At 38.8% G+C, this 19,017-nt stretch overlaps 1 protein-coding gene across 3 annotated transcripts in view; it reads right to left on the bottom strand.

The window, feature by feature from the left end:
• Positions 1-1,188: 1,188 nt before the first annotated feature.
• Positions 1,189-19,017, bottom strand: part of AZIN1 (antizyme inhibitor 1) — a 28,691-nt gene continuing 10,862 nt past the window's right edge. The window contains exons 2-12 of one of the 3 annotated variants that reach the window (XM_074577572.1): positions 15,709-15,906; positions 14,640-14,810; positions 13,471-13,644; positions 12,969-13,141; positions 9,305-9,439; positions 7,449-7,530; positions 6,229-6,303; positions 4,951-5,116; positions 4,265-4,383; positions 3,875-4,089; positions 1,189-3,249 (exon numbers count right to left, since the gene is read on the bottom strand). In XM_074577572.1, the coding sequence (XP_074433673.1) occupies positions 3,138-3,249; positions 3,875-4,089; positions 4,265-4,383; positions 4,951-5,116; positions 6,229-6,303; positions 7,449-7,530; positions 9,305-9,439; positions 12,969-13,141; positions 13,471-13,572 (1,179 nt within the window). In that variant the 5' untranslated portion in view covers positions 13,573-13,644; positions 14,640-14,810; positions 15,709-15,906 and the 3' untranslated portion in view covers positions 1,189-3,137. Of the gene's footprint in view, positions 3,250-3,874; positions 4,090-4,264; positions 4,384-4,950; positions 5,117-6,228; positions 6,304-7,448; positions 7,531-9,304; positions 9,585-12,968; positions 13,142-13,470; positions 13,645-14,639; positions 14,811-15,708; positions 15,907-19,017 lie in introns of all 3 variants that reach the window. The other 2 variants (XM_074577573.1, XM_074577571.1) reach the window with 2 other exon arrangements.

Consider the following 19,017-nt stretch of genomic DNA (forward strand, 5'->3'; position numbering starts at 1 on the left):
GGGGTGGCTGACACACCAGAAGGCTGTGCCGCCATAGAGAGAGACCTGGACAGGCTGGAGAGTTGGACAGAGAGGAACCTCATGAAATTCAACAAGGGCAAGTGTAGGGTGCAGCCCCTGGGGAGGAATAACCCCATGCACCAGCACAGGTTGGGGGCTGACCTGCTGGAGAGCAGATCGATGGAAAGAGACCTGGGAGTCCTGGTCGGGGGACAGGCAGAGCCCTGGAGCCTCCCCTGGGAGTACAGCACAGGGGCCTTGCTGCCGCCGGTGCTTCTCCACAGGGCTCTGTCTGCTTTCCAGCTGCTGACCAAGGCCTTGGCAAAGCCCCGAGAGCACCAACACTCCACTTCCCATGCAAGACGAGACTGAAGGTATGATTTTTGTGGGAGTGGGAGCAGAACAAAGCTCATCAGCAATGAGCATGGCAGTTACCCAGCCAACAGGCACTAAAAGCAGGTTTAGGTTTGGTTCCCCCCCCCGCCCAAGAGGTAAGTAGAGCTACAAACCTGATTTTTCACTGGACGCTCTATCTTCTAAAGCTTCTGCTTAATTTTGGATTTTTCAGGTTTTTTTATTTTTTTAAAAAAGCAGGGTTTAAACCTGTATAAGCTTACTATGAAACACACTAACAGACTACTCCACTGCCCGCCCCCCCCGCCCAAGCAGGAGTGAAGAGTACAGATGAAGTGGTAACACATCCAATGGTGGATCCAGGGCACCGACTTTTATTTGGAGCCAGTTGCACAGCTGCTTAGACACACAAGGGAAAGGCAGAATCGTGTTCTCCCCTTCCTGAGGAATAATTGGCACCATTAGTAACACAGCGCTGTCTGGGGTTTGCGGCCCTGGATCTTCCTTGGGAAATGGTATGCAGGCTGAAGGGCTGTCTCGGGGGAAGTACTTCAGGCCAAAGCAGGTGGGATCTGTTTGGCATGCACAATGGAGAAATTATATTATACACCAAAACACTCTTTGCATAGATCAGCACCAAAGAAATCCCAGCTACTGCAGCTCGCCGTACCAGCCGGGCTGCAAGAGGAGCTGCAGACACGTACTGAGCAGGACAGGGCTGCATTAGTTCCAAGTACTACATAGAAACCATCCAGCTTTTATATTTTCAGTAAAATTCTGAATTACAATTACACTATAAATAGCAACACTCAGCAAATCAAATTGAAATACATACTGTGTTCAAACTCCAGGTTGTCTTTAATGGCAAACTGTCCTCAAGTACAATGAATCTCTCTGCTCTGACCACTGTATCACTTACAGAGGAATTTTTTTTCAACTGATCTGTAAGTTACCATAAAAAACCCCAAAAACCTCTCCTTAAGACTGCTTAGCAGAATCCTGTTCACTTATCTTAGGCAACCGTAACTTGTATTTAGTCAAAACCCACGCAGCAGCCTACGTTTTGTTTAGAGAAAGATCTCAACTGGTAGACTGAATGAAGTGGGTATCACTTCTTGAAACACGGGGATTAAAAAAACCCAAAACAAACACAAAACCCACAACAGCTTTCCCGCTGTTGTTTATTTACTCCCTTGCCTACTTCCATATTTAATTCCAGTAATAAATTTCTTAAACTGCATCTTCAAAGCATAAGCCATTTTGTACCTCTCTTAGCTGGCCTGTAAAACTGTTCTGACAAGTGAGTCCAAATTGAGTTCTCTTTACTTTCAAGTAGAAGTTCAAGTTTTACGAAATCTTTGCTTTATAGAGCTAGAAGTTAAGATTTCCTACCAGCTGGCACTGATGTAAAATACACTTGCAACCAAAAGGCAGAATTTTACCTCAAATAAAAGGGTTGAAAAGAGTCCCCTTTGCAGGATCCAGAACTTATTGCACCATTTTGAAGCCCTGACACCCCTTCTCCTCCTCCCCCCAGTTTTCACAGAAGGGAAGTTAAAATGAGAAGAAAAGGACCTCGAAGGAATCAAGAGGCTCCAGTAACATAATAAAGAAATCCTCTAAACAGTCTCAGCAGTTCCAGTTACTCAATGCAGTTGGCATATGCACGTCTACTAGCATGCTTTACCCTTTACTTCATGGATATATATTTAAATAAAGTCCAGCGCAAGAGATCATTGATGTTTCTGAAGACTTGTGTAGCCCTTCTCTTTGGAGTCAGCACTATACAGAACTAGCTGCAGTCAAAAGCTAGACTCTCCAATAAACAACATTAAAAAAAAAAAAAAGAGTTAAAGTTCTGTGACAACTGGCAGAGCTGTACTAACCCATGCTGCCTCAGGGGCACTACATGCACACCAGCTAAAAGACTACCTCTCTCTGTGTACATCTTTATCTACCGCAGGTTTGCTGCTAAGAACTGAATCTAAGGTCATATTCTTAAAAAAAAAAAACCATCACCAAAAGTTACCTTTTAGCCTTCCAGGAACTTATATGACTTTCAGTTCATATAAGTTTATCAAGCTTGAATTATTTATGGTTCAATACAAAGCTGAAATAATGGGCTAGAGAAAAGGCTTCTCAAAACAAGCATGTGTACATCTATCTGATAGCTACCTCTTCTGCCTAGCCCCTCCCAAAGTTAGCCTGAAAAACAGTAAAATCTACACAAAGTTTTATTGCAATCATACAAGGGGTACATCAAGGGTCAAATACAACAAATACTATGATGCAATTTTACATTTATTAAACTACAGTTCAAAGCACAAATTTACACATTCTAAATACACTAAACATCTAATGAAGTCACACTGGTCTCCCACTGACATTTGATATATCTGGGCGAAAGACAATAACTTTACAAGACTTTTCTAACAGGAATCCTTAGTATAAAAACTGTGTACTTGTATGTAAACTGTTGAAGAACCCAAGTGATGGGTTTCCATCTCCACTAAGTCATCCATTTTGTTGCATATTTAAACGCTCAGGGGTTGAATGAATTTGATTTTAAATTTGGATGCCATTATCTAACCCTCCCCACCCACCCCCCCCATGAATTGTAGCTGTAGCTTGTTTTGCCTGGTCCCCATTAGCTATTACTATTTTTTCAAGTTTTGAAGAGAATGAATTGAATTCAAGATTGTTCCATTTCTTCCACACTGGAATGTTGACCAGACAAACTACAGACTTGCAACTGCAGGTCTAAATGAAGCGTTAATGCCTGTTTAAGCTGCAGTGGAAAAGCGGTCTTCTGGGCTCAGCTGAATGCAAGAAGGCACAAAGAAGAAGTTCTTCATCAATGTGTCTGAAGCAATTCCAGCATCTTGCATCTCATCCCTGCAGCAGAGAAGGATGAGAGTTGTAATAAGGTGTTTTCACGTACAATTTCATATCAGAAACAAGCCTCGAATATAGCATTTGAGCTCTGCTGCCCCTGGATAGGTTGTCCCCAGTCCCAGCAGAAGGGAGAATCAGCTACGCAAGTGCTCAGCAGACACAGAAAAGCCATGACTCTCTACCGGCAGAAGCACGGAGCCTTGGCTGCCTCTGTATTGGAACAGGTTACCCAACTCTCATCATCACCACAACAGCACTTCTGCCCTTCCTGCCTACAGGTGCTAATATTGTAGGCAAGTTGCAATTACTAGTGTCAGGAAACCTCAACAGCTGATGTCAAGCAGTAAAAGGCTATTACTCAGCAACAACTACCGCTGAACTCAGTCCACATTGGATATTTTGTTTTCCTTTGTCAACCCTAAGTTGGCATTTTATCACAGCTCTCCATTTAGTCTTAGCAAAGTCAGACAGAATAGTAAAAAAATAAACAAACTAAAAAGTCACACTCTTGTGCTCAGTTGCATCATCCTGTATTTGCCATCAAATATTATTCACATTTTGCTGTAAGTGTATGCGCTTGAAAGAAGTGAAAACTATCTTGCCACTACCAAGAGAATTTTCTTACCAGTCACTGAAAGACATCATGTAGTAAATCAGTGGCCTCTGATAGTCGTTAAAGGTAGACTGTTCACCCAAGGTACCAGAACCCATATTATCAAAGATCAGCCAATCTCCAACGCTCAACTCGGGAAGAAGACAGTTTTCCACAATTTGATCAAGCTCATCACAGGATGGACCCCAAAGGCTGCTTGCAAACAGAGGCTCATCTTCCTTGTATTTCTATATGGAAATGATCCAGGCAATTCAGACTTTAGTTCATTAACTAAGAAAATTTTCAAATACGCATAAGGATAATTTTATAAAAAAATACATAATTATATACATATGAAGTGTTAAATATATATAAAAAGCCATATGGATAAGGACTTACTCTATAGATTATAGAAGGACTCACCTTGTGAACCTCTGGGATAGTATTCAGTTTCTCAGACAATTTATTTGCAAAAGAACCATAGACACCATCATTTATGTAATAGGTAAATATTGGTTCATCATCATTCCTGGTTTGCTCCACTGGAAATAAAAGAGAAGTTGTCTTGCATGCATTTTTTGTCATAAGTAGTCCTCTTACAATCTAACTTAAGTCAACTGCTTTCTCCTGATAAGGGGGTTCCATATACACTGGAATGGGAGAATTACGAGCAGAATAATCTGTATGAGACCAGATTATAAATTCAGTTGTAACATGAAGTGTGAGGCTTAATGAAATGAATACTTTCAGTAATAATCACTGTTCAAGGACATAAATCTAACATCTACTTCAGCAGAGAAGTAGTGGGCTCTACCATACATTTTTCTATGTTCTTCTAATACAGAACCTTCTAATACACCTTCTGTAGAACACCCAATATAGGTTTAACCATTGCAAAGTCAAACCTAGTAAGGAAACAAGAAGTGCCACATAAACATAACAAAGTGAGATACACAGATAACATGTGGTCATAACCCAAAAGGCGGATTACAGTGCAAGCATAAGGGAATGTATTCAATATATGCTGAGACAAGGTAGTCCGTCCTGACTAAAAGTGGGCAGTTACCTGTACTGATTTGTATCATGTAAAAGACACACACGACCCTTACCTCCAGAAGGAAGAAGTTTATCATACTCAACAGTCTTCTTTGCAATGACGTTAACTGCCAGTGTAAATGCAGATGAAACGTAGTAACGTCCAGGCTCTGCAATCACATTAACACCAGATTCCTTAGGAAAGTAGACATCCAGCAATGGCCTGATGACATGATTAACCTAGGAAATTAGAGTCAGAGGTAAGATCGGTGAAACTCAGCTTATCTATGTATCAGATAGACACACACACTTTCAGTCAGCAACAGTTCCAGTAAGCATGCCAAAAGCTTACTCTGTTCCTCCATGCTCTGCCAAGTGCCCTTACCAGAGGTCCAAAATTTACAGAAGCATTTAAGAAAACAGGTCATTCTGCTAACACTGAAGACTGAGTACCTTGAGTCCAAGTACTACACAGTCCCTCCTCAGGGCCAAAGCTCAAGTTGTGGTACACTCAAGACTGCACAGGTAATTTCAAAGTTTGTCCAGCACAACAGATAATGTAAAATTATGTATGAATGCAGAAGAACAAGGAAAAGGGCATTTTTGTGATCAGTTCTTAATACTGAAATTTTAGAAATGGAATGCCTTATTTAACACTAAAGCCAGATATTAGAGGATTAACAAGTATTTTGGACAAGTAAAAGAACAGTTAGAACTAAGAAAGAAAGTCCCTGATTGTTGTTAGTAACTTTTAATTGAATCACTGTTGTACACTGAAGGAGTTTGTCTTTAAAACAATGTAACAGTGTGAACAGGTTATCATTCTGTTTTATGTGCTACTGCATACTAAAGATCCCATTTAGGCCAAATCAGTATTGAGTTTTATGTAAAACTGGCCAAAGCAAAGATAAAAGCAAGACCTTTAGCCTTCAGTTCTAAAGCAGAGTACCAGAAGCGTTCATGCAGTAGCAATATGGCTTATGATCCAAAGGATGTAAGCAATCCTGGCCCAAACCATGCAAGAGAGTAACCAGCTGGACAATAATCAACTGCCAAAAAATGGAATTACTGCTGTTAAGGTGGCTTAGGATACTAATTTAATCTGTGACATGCTTAAGTCACCATTTGCCCAGTAGGAGCAGCATTAAAAAGAAACAGTGATCACCTCCTTCCAAAGGCTAATTACACTACCCATAATGAAGAATATAAAACCAGTTACTTGCGTCTTATGAATTACAGTCTAACACAGAATTTAGACTAGGTTTCAGTTATCAGTGTTAGTTGCAGTTCAATTGGTTAAACACTTCAACTTCCTAAATCAAAATTAAAGTTTCAACTTCCAATACATTTACCTCTTCCAGCTGCAGTTCGGAACCTGTGAAGCCACCACCAATATCCAACATGTTCATCTTAAAGCCAAATTCTCCCTAAAATGCAGAGGCAGAACATAAGCACACGGACAACTGTAACCGTAAAAATATTTTTTGCTGCTCCTTACTGTGGTTGTTTTCTATGTACTGATACTTCTAAGCGTATTTAACAGAGTATGTCTAGCGAGGGAGTAACAGCATCGTGGAGTTGGTATAGCTCCATTAAACCTAGTAGTAATAGCATTGGGATGTCAATAGAGGCTGGTCACACAGTTCTCAAGTAGAAGTCCCACAGCAACATCAACTCCCATCTTGTGGCATTTGTTATATGCAGACAGTACTTACTGAACCAGCGTGGTGCATTCTGACAAAAGAAAGTTTCAGGAATTTACAACTACATATAACGCAAGTCTTTTGGATAGGGCTTACATGACAAGACGGCTACAATGAATTTGCACAAAGATGAGTGAGAACTTCAGTTCTGTTGCCCTCCATGTGTTACCAGTCACAGCTAATGCACTAACTGCAGTAAATAAGAGTAAAAAGACTTGCAGTCTTCTCTACTTAGTTTACAAGCTTCTCATTTATAGGAAGACAGATGTTCAGAAAAGGGATTTTTGAATTTTGCAATATGAGAAATACACATAGAACATAAGACTCCCATGAGCTACCTGAAGCATCCAACAAATCCATTCCTCTTCATACAAATTTGGATATTCCCTCCCCCCATGTAACACCTTTATTTCTTACGATGCTTAGGTATTAATATCAGAAATCACATACCCCCAAGTTAGTGGTTATATCACAATAAATGCCAGCACACTAATGCCTAATTTTAATATAAGAGTGGCGACTGTATTTGCAGGACTGAGATTTGAATTTCAAAAAGCCTTTATCAAAAGTGGGAAACTGATTTTTGATTTGAAAATAGCATATAAAGCTACTGTCTGTCAGTGGGACAGTATTCATTAACCTTTGTCCACAATAAGTATTTTAAAGTGTTTTTTTGTTTTTGTTGTTGTTTTGGTTTTTTTTTTTTTTACCTCTACCATATGTCTCACAATGGAGCATTTAGTCCCTTACTAAAAGTTCTATTTCCTGCATTAATATATTTTGGAAGTAAAGTAGCTGGCTTGTTAGTATGATTAGAATAAAATGGATCCTCCACTGTAGCAATTGCATGTGAGTATATCTCTACTTACAGCCATGTCAAACACACACCGAGCATCAGATATAGCATGAATGTACGTTTGCAGTTCCTTGCAAGAGCCTGAAACATGAAATCTGAAAGAAATGAAAACACAGTTAATACACTGAATTGTGCAGCTTTCAGACCAAGCGAACTGTTTTATCACCTAGAACAGCAGTGGAAGGAATTCATTCCCAAGTGGCTCAAGACAAGCTTGCATGATAATACAGTAACTGTGGAAAGAATAAACCCAGAAGAAGATTGCCTTCTATTCCATTGGATTTGTACTTGAGGCTCATCTTGCTCTTAATGCTAAGAATGTCCTACAATATTCTTATCTTTACGAAACAACAACAGATTTACTAAACTGTTCAGTCTCCACCATTAAAGTGGTTAAAATTTGTTCGTCAGTGGGTCCAACACTAACATAGTACCTGCATACAGTCTGCCCTCTGTTATCCTACTTTGTATTGCCTTGGCCTGTACACCCTTTCTCCTGGTCCATCCAGTTTTCTTCTCAAAGCTCAGGCTGTACTATGCACATTCCCTACTCTCTCCAACATCTGGGAGAGGGCGAGGAGAGACATGTCCCACTACTGCCCTTTTCTGAAGCCTGTTCACCCCAGGCCAGGTCCTAGTTTCATAGCAAGGCTGAAGAGGGTGGTGAGCAGGTCATCAGAAGCAGAGAAGTACTGATGCCCCCCACAAGCTCCTGAATCCCCTCTGGTTCCTTGTCCAAAAGGTTTCAGTAGTGCCATAATACCGGCAGTAACTCAGGTGCCAAAAAATGCGGCAATGTTCCCATGGGCTTCCTAAAGACTAGGATGGTCTGCTGGTTCTGGGCAGACCATTCACATACCCATCTGAGCCACCATGCTCTCTACTCCAAGCCTACTTGCTTCTTTAAGAAATGCTATTTTGAGGGAAAGGTCACTTTTAAACTTGCATGAATCTGCATGTGGATTTTTAACTTTTTTTTAACAAAAACTACAAAAGTGCCACATGATTTTTGTTAAAGTTAGTTTAGACATTGAGAGGTACATTTTCTCAGTGGTATCATCTAATTTTTAAATACATTGGTCATTTGTAACAATTATAGTACATTTATACTTTAACATCAAACAGATTTATATCAAAACAATTGTGGTTTACATCCTCAAAACCTAGCTTCCATTTTAAAGACTATTTTTACTGCATTGATGGCCCACTCCTTTACCTGTTTGGTTGCTTTCTTAAAACATTCATGAGCATGTGATAAATTAACAGCTGAAGGCAGACAGAACAAAGACTTGTGCAGGCATTTTCCTCCATATAGTAAAATCTTCGTGTCAAACTTGAGATTAAGATACCACACATCATTTGGAAGCTCTCAGAACACCAAGTAAAATCCTCATCTGAGCATTTTATCTTGATAATGATCAAAAAGAGTGACATAGGACATAACACTTCAAAAATCCAACCCCATGTTCATCTTGTTCAAAGTCTGCCCAGGCTATCCCATGCTATACCAGCACTTATCTGTTATGCTGTCGATTGCTGGAAAAATACTAATCAAGTTACCACAGAAGTTCAAGAACATAGCTAGAAAACAAGAGAAGCTTCTAAACTTTGCTTTTATGCTGAGCGAAGGATTTCTAATCCTTTATTTCACTTGCTTTGATGTCTGTAATAGTTACTTTGTTTCATACTAGCTTTTGCTTGGATATCAACACTTGCTTGCAAGTGAAAACTCATGACCCAGAAGTTGGGTTTTTTCTTTAAAAACCCCTGTAAAATAGTGCCAAAGGGGCGAAAAAATTCTTTTGTATTCTAAGTCTCAAGCACATCACACAAACGTCTGCTCAGCCAGAGAACAATAAAGTTACTCACTTAACACCAACTACTTGGACTCCCAACTCCTTAGCACATTCCATGAGGTGCCTACAATTCTTCAGGGTGGTGCCAAACTTCATATTCATCTCCTCATCAGCAGTAATGTCTTCTGTGGCAATGTGCAGTAAGAGCCTAAGAGAAGGGGAAGATGATTTGGGCAGTTGGTTTACATCATCAGCACATGTGAAGCCTGAAGACTGTCAGAAGTGTGTTGATTATGTTGTCAGTACTCCAGCTCCATCGATGGATGAGTCAAGTGAACCTAATAAAAACAATCCTGTACAGAGAAAAAACTAGCAATTAGGGGCTAAAACATGGAGCCAACAAGGACAAGGGATTTCGAAATGCAGCAACTAAGACTCTTTTGTAGCAGCAAGAGTCTGTTGAGTGCTGTAATAAAAGAGAATGTTACCTTCTAATAAATATACTTCCTCATAAAGCCATTGAGACTGCAATATGCTTTTCCCATCTCTGTACCCCTTTCTAGCCAAGAGGAGCGTATGGAGATTCCCCTTCAGTCAGTCATCTATCAAGATTTGGTTAAACTCAGCATCTGGAGAACATCAGGCTGACACACTCAAAGTGCAGCCTGGCCCCATCCCTCCACCTCCCCTCCCGGTTGAGCACATGGACTGGGAGCGTCAGTCCATGCCCTGCCCCTTCTTCCAGGGCACTTGTGGAGCAGGGAGGAAACGAGTACCATCGTGTACAGCCTTAGGCAGCGTGACAGCCTCCTCCCTCAGTCAGAGCCCCATTCCGGCTATGTTTGGCAAACTGCAGTGCCAGTGTCGATGGTTTGCTACATTAAATTAACACTTGAGTGGCAAAGGCACATTCACACCAAAACCTCTACAGGTATACCCCCAAAACTCACAAATTCAAACCGCTGCCCACTAAGAAAGTCACTGGCTTCTTCCTCCCCCCACAAGAAAGATCGATTAATTAGTGATGTAGTAAACTAAGTGTCATGACATACACCCAGACAGCACAGAGCACACCACAGCTAACCAAGATGGACAGTGTGAACAAGTGATAAAAACTCTGCACTCAAAGTGAAACTGTTCTTTCAAGACAAGGAACAAGCAAAACTTAAGCCAACGCATTTTGTAGTGGCTAAGCTAACAGCTACCCTGACTTCTAAAAGTCCTTTCCAAATGTCTCACGATGTGTTTGAAGTGTATTTATAAGAGTTCTCACAGGTTGCCCAGCAATCCTTGTTAATTGCAGTTTATACCACTTCATCAAGAAACTGATCAGCCTCTCACTTCCTGTTGCTCCAGTAGCACAAACACTTCTGTTCAATAAATTTGTAGTCAAACAATATTTTGTAAGGCATTTGGAAAGACTACCAGATGTAACAAAAAACTGTTAAAATTTAAATTCATTAAAATATTAAAGAAATCAAACCCATAATACTATTGCTTGTAACCTCACACTAAGATTACACAAAGCTGTTTCCTAAAGACAACATACAATGTTAAATTTTATTGATTCATTGTTATGGCAGCATTGTAAGTTAGGCAAGATATTTTTCTCGTGCAAACCACTGAGAGTGTAATTCTAGAAGTCTAGTAGGATTCTTCTTCCTGTGTTTCAGCCAGTTAAAGTAGGGCTAGAGGTTGATGTGTGTGATTAGGGTTTGGATTTTGTTTATTTTTAAGGAAGTGTTGATACTTATAACAACATGCCTCTTACTGGAGCTCTTAGGAGACCAGCAACCTTAGCAGTTAAATTTTGTTTGGAAAAATCCAAAGGTATATAGAAACAGAAGACTAAACACTCCTTTCTGACACTCCTCCTCCTTCTTAAAAAAAATAAATAATTGCAACAATTCCAGTTACTAAGACCTCTAAAGGCAGAAACGTGAATTATAAGAGACCCACCCATTACTGAATTCAGTGCAGAAAGCTGAAAGAATTTTCAGAAAATGAGAATTACAACTTTCTAAGCAGTATTTCCTCATCCAAAGCATAATTAGCTTCATCTACAAAAAGCCAACCTAGCTCTAACAACCACACACAGGAAGAACAAGGCTATGTAAAGGCTGTGACTTTTTGAAATTATGCCAAGGAAGAGAAAGAGGAAAACTCATAGCTTTCACTTCACCAAAGCTTTAATGACCTGAATAAGAGAATTCTAATAAAACAAGCAAACAAATCTCTACCCAATAGGAGAGCTGGAGATCAGGTTTCTAGAAACTTTAGATAGCAAATTGCAGTTTTTGTAGAAATTGAGTTTCTTGTCCTTGGAACTTTTTCCATTATTAGACTACAGGGTCCTTCAAAGGAAGTAAAGAGTTTACACTGTTTAGCTCATGAAACTCCTCCATTCTGCCACTCAAGAAAAATCTGCATCCTAACTTTTGCTGTGGATATTATGATAGACATCTTCTAGAAGAGGCTGTTAGACTCAAGGAAATAAATCAACATAAAAACTAAGAAAACACCAGTGATAACTGGTACAGCACTAGTGATTGAGAGACAGCTTTAGCATCGCTAAGGCTTTCAAGTGTGTGGAGTATGTCAAGGCCCAGATTTTTACACACAAAGTTATTTCTCACAGATAACATGCTTTGCAGAGGAAGTACTCTCCAGTACACAAGGCACTGAGGCTTCCACAAGGAGGAAGTGTAATCATTAGCAACAGCAATATTAACTGTCAAGGTAGTCCAAAAAAAAAAAAGAGGCAAGCAGGTGGTATGAGCAGAGTCTCCAGATACTGAACTCAATAGAATCTTCCCAACTCTACAACTATGGCCACAGTTTAGTGAGAAGACATGACACTTTAAGGACTGTCTAGAACCAAGGGCTTTGTAAAGGATGTCAGGAGTTCAGTTTCTTAGTGCACTCTGATGACATTTGTGGGAAGCGATACCCTGTTAATCAGTGGAAAGCACTGTAACATTCACTAAGGCTCCAACTCCAAATTTCTTAAAGGTATGGCCCACAGACAAAGTATTCCTACGTGAGGGATGTGATGCTTTATGACATGAGTGCCTATCAGTCCAAAAGGGACCACAATACATTAGCAGCAATAAAATTCTCCTATTTAGCAACCAGAACATTATCTTTGATCACTTCTCTACGGAGGGTATCTGGGCCAATACTGAAGTGACTGAAAAATAGAACTGGAGTCAAATTTCTCACTGTTTTTATAGCGGGGAAATACCTGTAGGTATATTTAATCAACCTGCAGAGCACACCCAAGCCCTAGATGGGACCCAATGCTCATGCTCTTTTGCTGACAGTCTCAGCCCTGACTTTTGTTTGGATTATTAGTGGCTTCAGCTGAATACCCTGGGAAAAAAAAAAAAAAAAACAACAGTGAAGCCACAACAGAGCAGAAAGAAGATGTACTTGCAGATGATAAGGTGACAGACTTCTGAAGTTTAATCACTGAAACCTCTTCATGAAGATTGCCTTACAAAATCAAAAGGCAAGATTTCTCCTGAAATAAGGGCCTTACTGTTAGGAAGCCAAGACCCATTAGGGAAAAAGTTCCAAAAAAGCTATCTTCAAAAGAGACATCAGAAGAGAAAAATAGGTACAAGTGAAAAGTATTAAAGAAGCCATGTACCTTCCTTGCAATTCAAAAACCCAGAATACAGGCAAAATTAAATTTCCATCACATAAAAAAACAAAACCAGAATTTTGACACTTACTTAGCATTTGGATGGTTACGTGCAATTTTCTTCAGCTCAATATCATTGTCACAAGTCATGATGTTTATCCCAGCCTTCGCTGCATACTTTATCTGAGAAGCTTGCTTGCAAGGATTTGTATATATCATGTTTTCAGGAGAAATGCCCAGGTCTTGTACCAACACCATTTCAGACTGAAAAACAGGAGCATACCAAGTTTGACACTGAATTTTTATTTTATTATAAATATAATAAATTTTATTATAAATATATAAATATACAAAATAAATAAAAATTATTATTTACTCTAGTACTGTGCTACATAGTCAAATACACTAAAGAGAAAACTATGCACTACTGCTAGGGTGGAAGTACAGACTTGCAACAGCCAGTTACACAGAAGTTCACAATTTAAATTATATTATATATAACCATGGCACTTCACACCAAAAAAGCTGTTTTTAAAACATCAGACAGATAGAAGAAAACAATGCACACAGATACACAGAAAACAAAAACTTACTTTACTGGAACATGCAAATCCAACACCAAGGGTTCCCAAAATTTCAAGTACACCTGGAGTAGAATTGCATCTTACAGGATAAAATGGTTTTATTGGTGCCATCACATTCTGCCATTGCGTGTTCTTCTTTACAAGCTTTCCAAGATCACCAACATAAAATGCTCTTTTCCCACTCTAAATAAAAGGAAAAACAGGAAAATAAAATGTCTGAAATTGTGGGTTTGCTGTCAAAACATAAAATAACCCATGAAACTAAGTCTTAAAGAATTGCGTACATTTTTTTTCATCCTGCTTTTAACTTTTAGGTTTGACCTTGAACAGTCCTCTCGTTTTTCCTTTCACCTAGCAACCTGAACTAGCTTGAAAAACAATAAAAGTCGAAAGGAATACCTACCACTTCAGAGATTATGAATGCTATTTAGACAATATTCTGAGATTCTTGAACAAGAGACACTACTGAAATGCCAAATGCTGATTTTAATCTAAAAATACAGAATAGGTTACAAATCTCTTCCGACTTCACATTTTCAGAAGTCTGCAACTTTTTGGAGGAAGAAAATCCACTGGGACAAAAGCTTCCACAGTCTCAACATAATTTATAACTTATTATACAAGGAACAAAATCTAATGTACTACCACTATTTTTAACATCTAGCTAGCAGCTCATTTTACCGAAAATTTGTTTGATAGTATTTTAATTCAGGAAGTAGAGTTTGAGACTGTTCATATCTTGTGAAGCACAAAGTTCAAACAGAATTTTAAGAACTAAACTCAGTGTGTTAAGGTTGCAGAATCAAGTGCATAATCTTCAAGAAAATGCACAGACACTTTTTGTGGAAACTTAACAGCCCTCCTTGTGCATCTGTTACCATAGTCTTTCTCAATATCAAGTCATGATGTGGATGTAGTAGATCAAAATCCAAACAGATCATTCTATAATTGTTTAGAATGTGCATTCGGTAAGACTCCTGTAAACGAATAGCCTACTCTGCCATTTAAAGACCATCACAAGATACATGATCAATCTGAATTAAGACTGTACATCAAATGTTAATTCTAGCACTTGAATTTCGCAGATATGAAACTATGTTGTGGCTTATTGTATACAATGTCTTTATTTCTGTTCAAAAAACACAAATAGAAATTCCATCGGGTGGAAGCATACTGACCCCCTGTACGGGTCACCAGCAGGAATGGGATCTGGAGCTTTAGATCCATGGCACAGGCCTCTACCCCTTGAGCTAAAGGAGTAAATGAAAGCAGCAGGAGGCAGCTATCCTCTGTGAGCCAGCCAGTGGTTGGAGACATGACATGTTGCCAGTAGTTTACCTATTTATTTGCTAGACAGAAAAAGAATATTAGGAATCAGGATTTGGGAATCCTACACCTGAGTTCAGAAGGCCGTGGGATTTAGCTGTTTGCTGTACTATAGTTGGCCACTTGCATTTGAACATTAGTTCTGCTAAACCAAGGGAAAAGTGAACAACTCACAGGTATGACATATTAAGGATACAGTATTTGCTCAATGAAACTTCATTTTTTTAAAAAGCTTTTTACAATCTTATCTATAAAACAAAGACTACAACATCTTCTGCCTCCTTAGTAGTGAGTGAAGCCTTACTCAATAAAACTATTACTGTATACACAGAATTATTTGTTTCTTTCCATTAGATTGCTAAACCTTAATAGCTTTTAGACCAGTTTGTTTTCTTGAAAGAAAATAGGCAGCACCTCACAATACGCTTGTAGCTGTGCTTCCAACAGAGAGAAGGGTAACGGGAAGATGTATAACCATGCAACAGTGATCGACCACAGAAATTTTAAACATGGCTTTAAACTGGCTCAGCATACATATTTGTCTAGACCTTGGTATATTTTTAGGGAAAGAGCAAAAAAAAATATGTTTCTAACTCAGCAAGAGCCACTTGGTCTAAACCCCATTGATAACAAAATCTCTTGAAACAATGAGATGGGAACCTGAATTTAATTACAACAGCAAGACTACTTTCCTACTAGCCACACCGAGGGAGGTAACAACTGTTGCCCAAATTTCCCCAGAATTCAGCCCAAAGCAAAGGAACAGCAAAGAAGTAGAATTAGAAAAGGAAACTACTTCATAAGGTGAGTTTTAGCTGACTGTTCCTCTATTGCTGTCAGCTCATCAGCGCTAAATACTGTGACCTACTTTGAAGACTTCCAGGACTAAACCAGAAGATTTGGAAAACTTATAAAACTTACATGAGTATGTTCATAAATACAGTTGTCAATAACATCTGCAAGAGTTGCTCCTTCATCCAACAGGCCAATGGAGTAATTTGCATCCTCGAGAAATCCTTTCATCTCAGCCGTATTCCACAAAGCCGACAGTCATAAACCAAGAAACACAAGGGATGGGCTTCCAAGCCTTAAATCCGGGTCCTTAAATTATGCAACAAACTGTACAAAGAAAACATAAATCAATGAAAAAAGAGGCACAAAGCATACTATGCCACTATTTAAAAGTCACAAGCAGTAACACACATACACTCTCTACAAAAAAATCAAATATTTTTTTATGCTGTCCACCCTCCATTTGCTGGGGATACGGATAGTGCAATTCTACTGAAGCCAAGAATAAGGCAGAAGCTGCATCTTTTAAATCTGATACTAACGTAAAGAAGAGTAGGAAACCACTGATGCAAGTCTGGTCTCGAGAAGCATCCCAGACTGTATGCACACTGATCTGTGTTGAGCTTATGCAAACTATGAAAATACTGCAAGTGTAGCATACTTGTACAAACACCTCAGCTCAGCTATTCTTAAGTATAGCATCTTAAGTGCCATTAGTATTCAAATATGCAACTGGAAGACTGTCTGTCATACAACATTTCTGAATTTGTTAAAGAAAACTTGGAGTTTATTGGTTAAATGTTAGCACTGATATTCGTCAAGATTCACATATTTGTGTTAACATTATGTTTTTTGTTTAGGTGCTCATTCATAACCATTGCCTTCACACACTGTATTTATTTATTTTGTTGTTGTGTTCTGAAGATTACCTACAACACTTAAAAATCTTCAGTAGAGGTTAACAGAAAGAAGCCACTAGCTAGAAGCAGTTTTAAAAATTACAATCTCAGTACACAGGAACAGTATTAGAAGAAAGAAACAGTTATAGCCTAGCTATACTTGCATCTTGTTTATCCTCAAACCTTCACTGTAAATTAGATCTTGTTTATAAGCAGTGTTTTCCAAAGACAACCTGAATCAACAAAATCCAAAGACAGAAAATACTGTTAAATATACAGTCTTAGAATACAGATTAAATACTCCATCTCAGGTGAAAAAAAATCAGCAGAAAACTACCAACAGCTGATTATATACCTTCATCAGCCTTACTTGATGAATACAACAACCTGCAGTTTACATTCCATTAAGTGGTAGGTTTTGTTTAAAAGCAGTTTATTAGCTTAGAGCAACAGACTGACCAGACTTTGTTTCAATTGTCATCTTTACAACTAACACAAGACTGATCAAAACCAGTCAGCTAATTAGATTCCTTCTTTACATGAATACCCTAGACGACTTCTAATCTCTCAAGAGAATTTGCACGGTATTTATAAAAAAAGAGATGGTTGTTTTCTTAAGGCACCTGTACTTGTCCTTAAAATAACAGAATTATTTTCTAATTAAAAGTGTTGATAGAAACCAGAAGCATTACAGACGAAGGTAAAAAATGCTTCAGTAAGACTCTAAAAGCTAAGAAGATAATTTTGACTTCAAATGGTCACAAGGCCATGGTATTAACTGTCTCACACTACTTCCACCACCTCCCTACAGTCAAAAAAAAATATCCACAATTCACAACATAAGTTCAGTTAACATTGTTAATATGAACAAAGTTACTTTTGCTCCAGCTAATATTAAGACAGCTAAGCAGCAGTTGCTCAGTAACAGGGAAAAGAGCCCGCAGAGTGTTGCATGCTTTCTGCCTAACTCAAGTATGCCACCTATGTTTCTTAAGAGGAACAGCTACTGCCAGCTGAATTTAACTCAGCAGTGACAAGAATTTTCAGTTATATTCAGAAACTGAATGATACAGACAAGTGCACTGGGTAAGAACATACTTGTCTCACACATACAGTGAGTCAGTCATACGCTTATTTAACTGAATCCTGAAGATCTAAAACAATCATGAAAGAGCAAGATAATTATCACATTGATGTAAGGATTTAAGTTACAATTATAGAAAGAATGACTAGGTGGTAGACACTTTAATAACCAGGAAAAACGTTTTCAGTCAGTCACATCTCAGTTTAAAGTTTGTGAGTAACAGCTAAAATCCATAGAAAAAGACATCACCAAACAAAAAAAAAGACAATGTTGTGAACCAAGATGGACTTCGAATCAGTGAAACAAACACGAACACAACAGTCATGTTTATGTAGCTACTGTCACCCTCTTCAGGGTACAGGTACTTCATCAGATTTGCCAGCTGATTGGCACAAAACTCCTCAGCGCGTTTACTTCCATAAAATATCCATGATTTCCAGGAGTATCAGAAATGGTTTGGTTTGGGTTCCCCCACCCAGAAAGAAAAGCTGGCATCAGCATTTTACTGAAAATTTGATACAGTTCTGGAATATTCAAAATGTGAAGATCAAAAGAAGAAAAAAGCTAACAGCACAGTTTAATTCTTTTAGCACATAATTCTTTATACTATGACTTAAACAGCCTAATGTTTAACTAAGTTTTAAAGAACTTCATGCATCCTCAGGAACTTGCTGGTTGTGCAAAACACATTAAACTTTTCTTCTACAATAACAGCTCTTCTATTGTCTTCTTGCAAGACACATACTACCCAAAGAGGAATAAGTAAACAACCACTCTGAACACATGCAAGAGCAAAACGATTTCCATTTGCAACAGATTATTCAAATGTAGATCTATTAACCATTCAAAAACCGCAAGTTTTTTTAATCCTTTTGTGACACAGAGGACAAACGTGTTTTATACTTCATCTAAATCTATCATATGTTTTAGAACCCATCTAACCTGTGCTGGAACTTCCAGAAAAGTTCAACAAAACTCAGTGGTAACATTTTGACACAGTAAAACTCTGTAGAGGATGAGCTTCTATGATCCCAGTTCCTCTTTCCCCCTCCCTGCGTACATCCGACCAGTAAGTACTGTAAGTACCTGTGACTGAATGCACGTGAGAAGTGACTGGGGCTGGCAGAAGCCTCCTATCTGAGCTTCTTTTTGTTTATTCAAGTTGGACAAGCCCTGTGTTTCTGATCATAAGAGCACAATTCCCTGACATATTGGACAAACCTGTTAAAAAACCTGAAAGGCAGAACTAAAGCATTTTAAGGATTTATGTATATACAAGGGTACTACTAGCTAGATTTTAAAGTTTCAGGGGTTTTTGTTGTTGGTTTTTTTTTTCTACTGCAAGCCACTTCCTACACTCTGAAGCGTGCACATGGTCCGGAGTGCCTTCCACTGAAGGAATGCACCCCCCTGCCCTGCTGGGAGGTCTCAGTACACCCAGTGGAACCCTGAATG

Source organism: Larus michahellis, chromosome 2 (assembly GCF_964199755.1).
Source record: "Larus michahellis chromosome 2, bLarMic1.1, whole genome shotgun sequence".
In the NCBI taxonomy this organism is placed as follows: Eukaryota; Metazoa; Chordata; class Aves; order Charadriiformes; family Laridae; genus Larus; species Larus michahellis.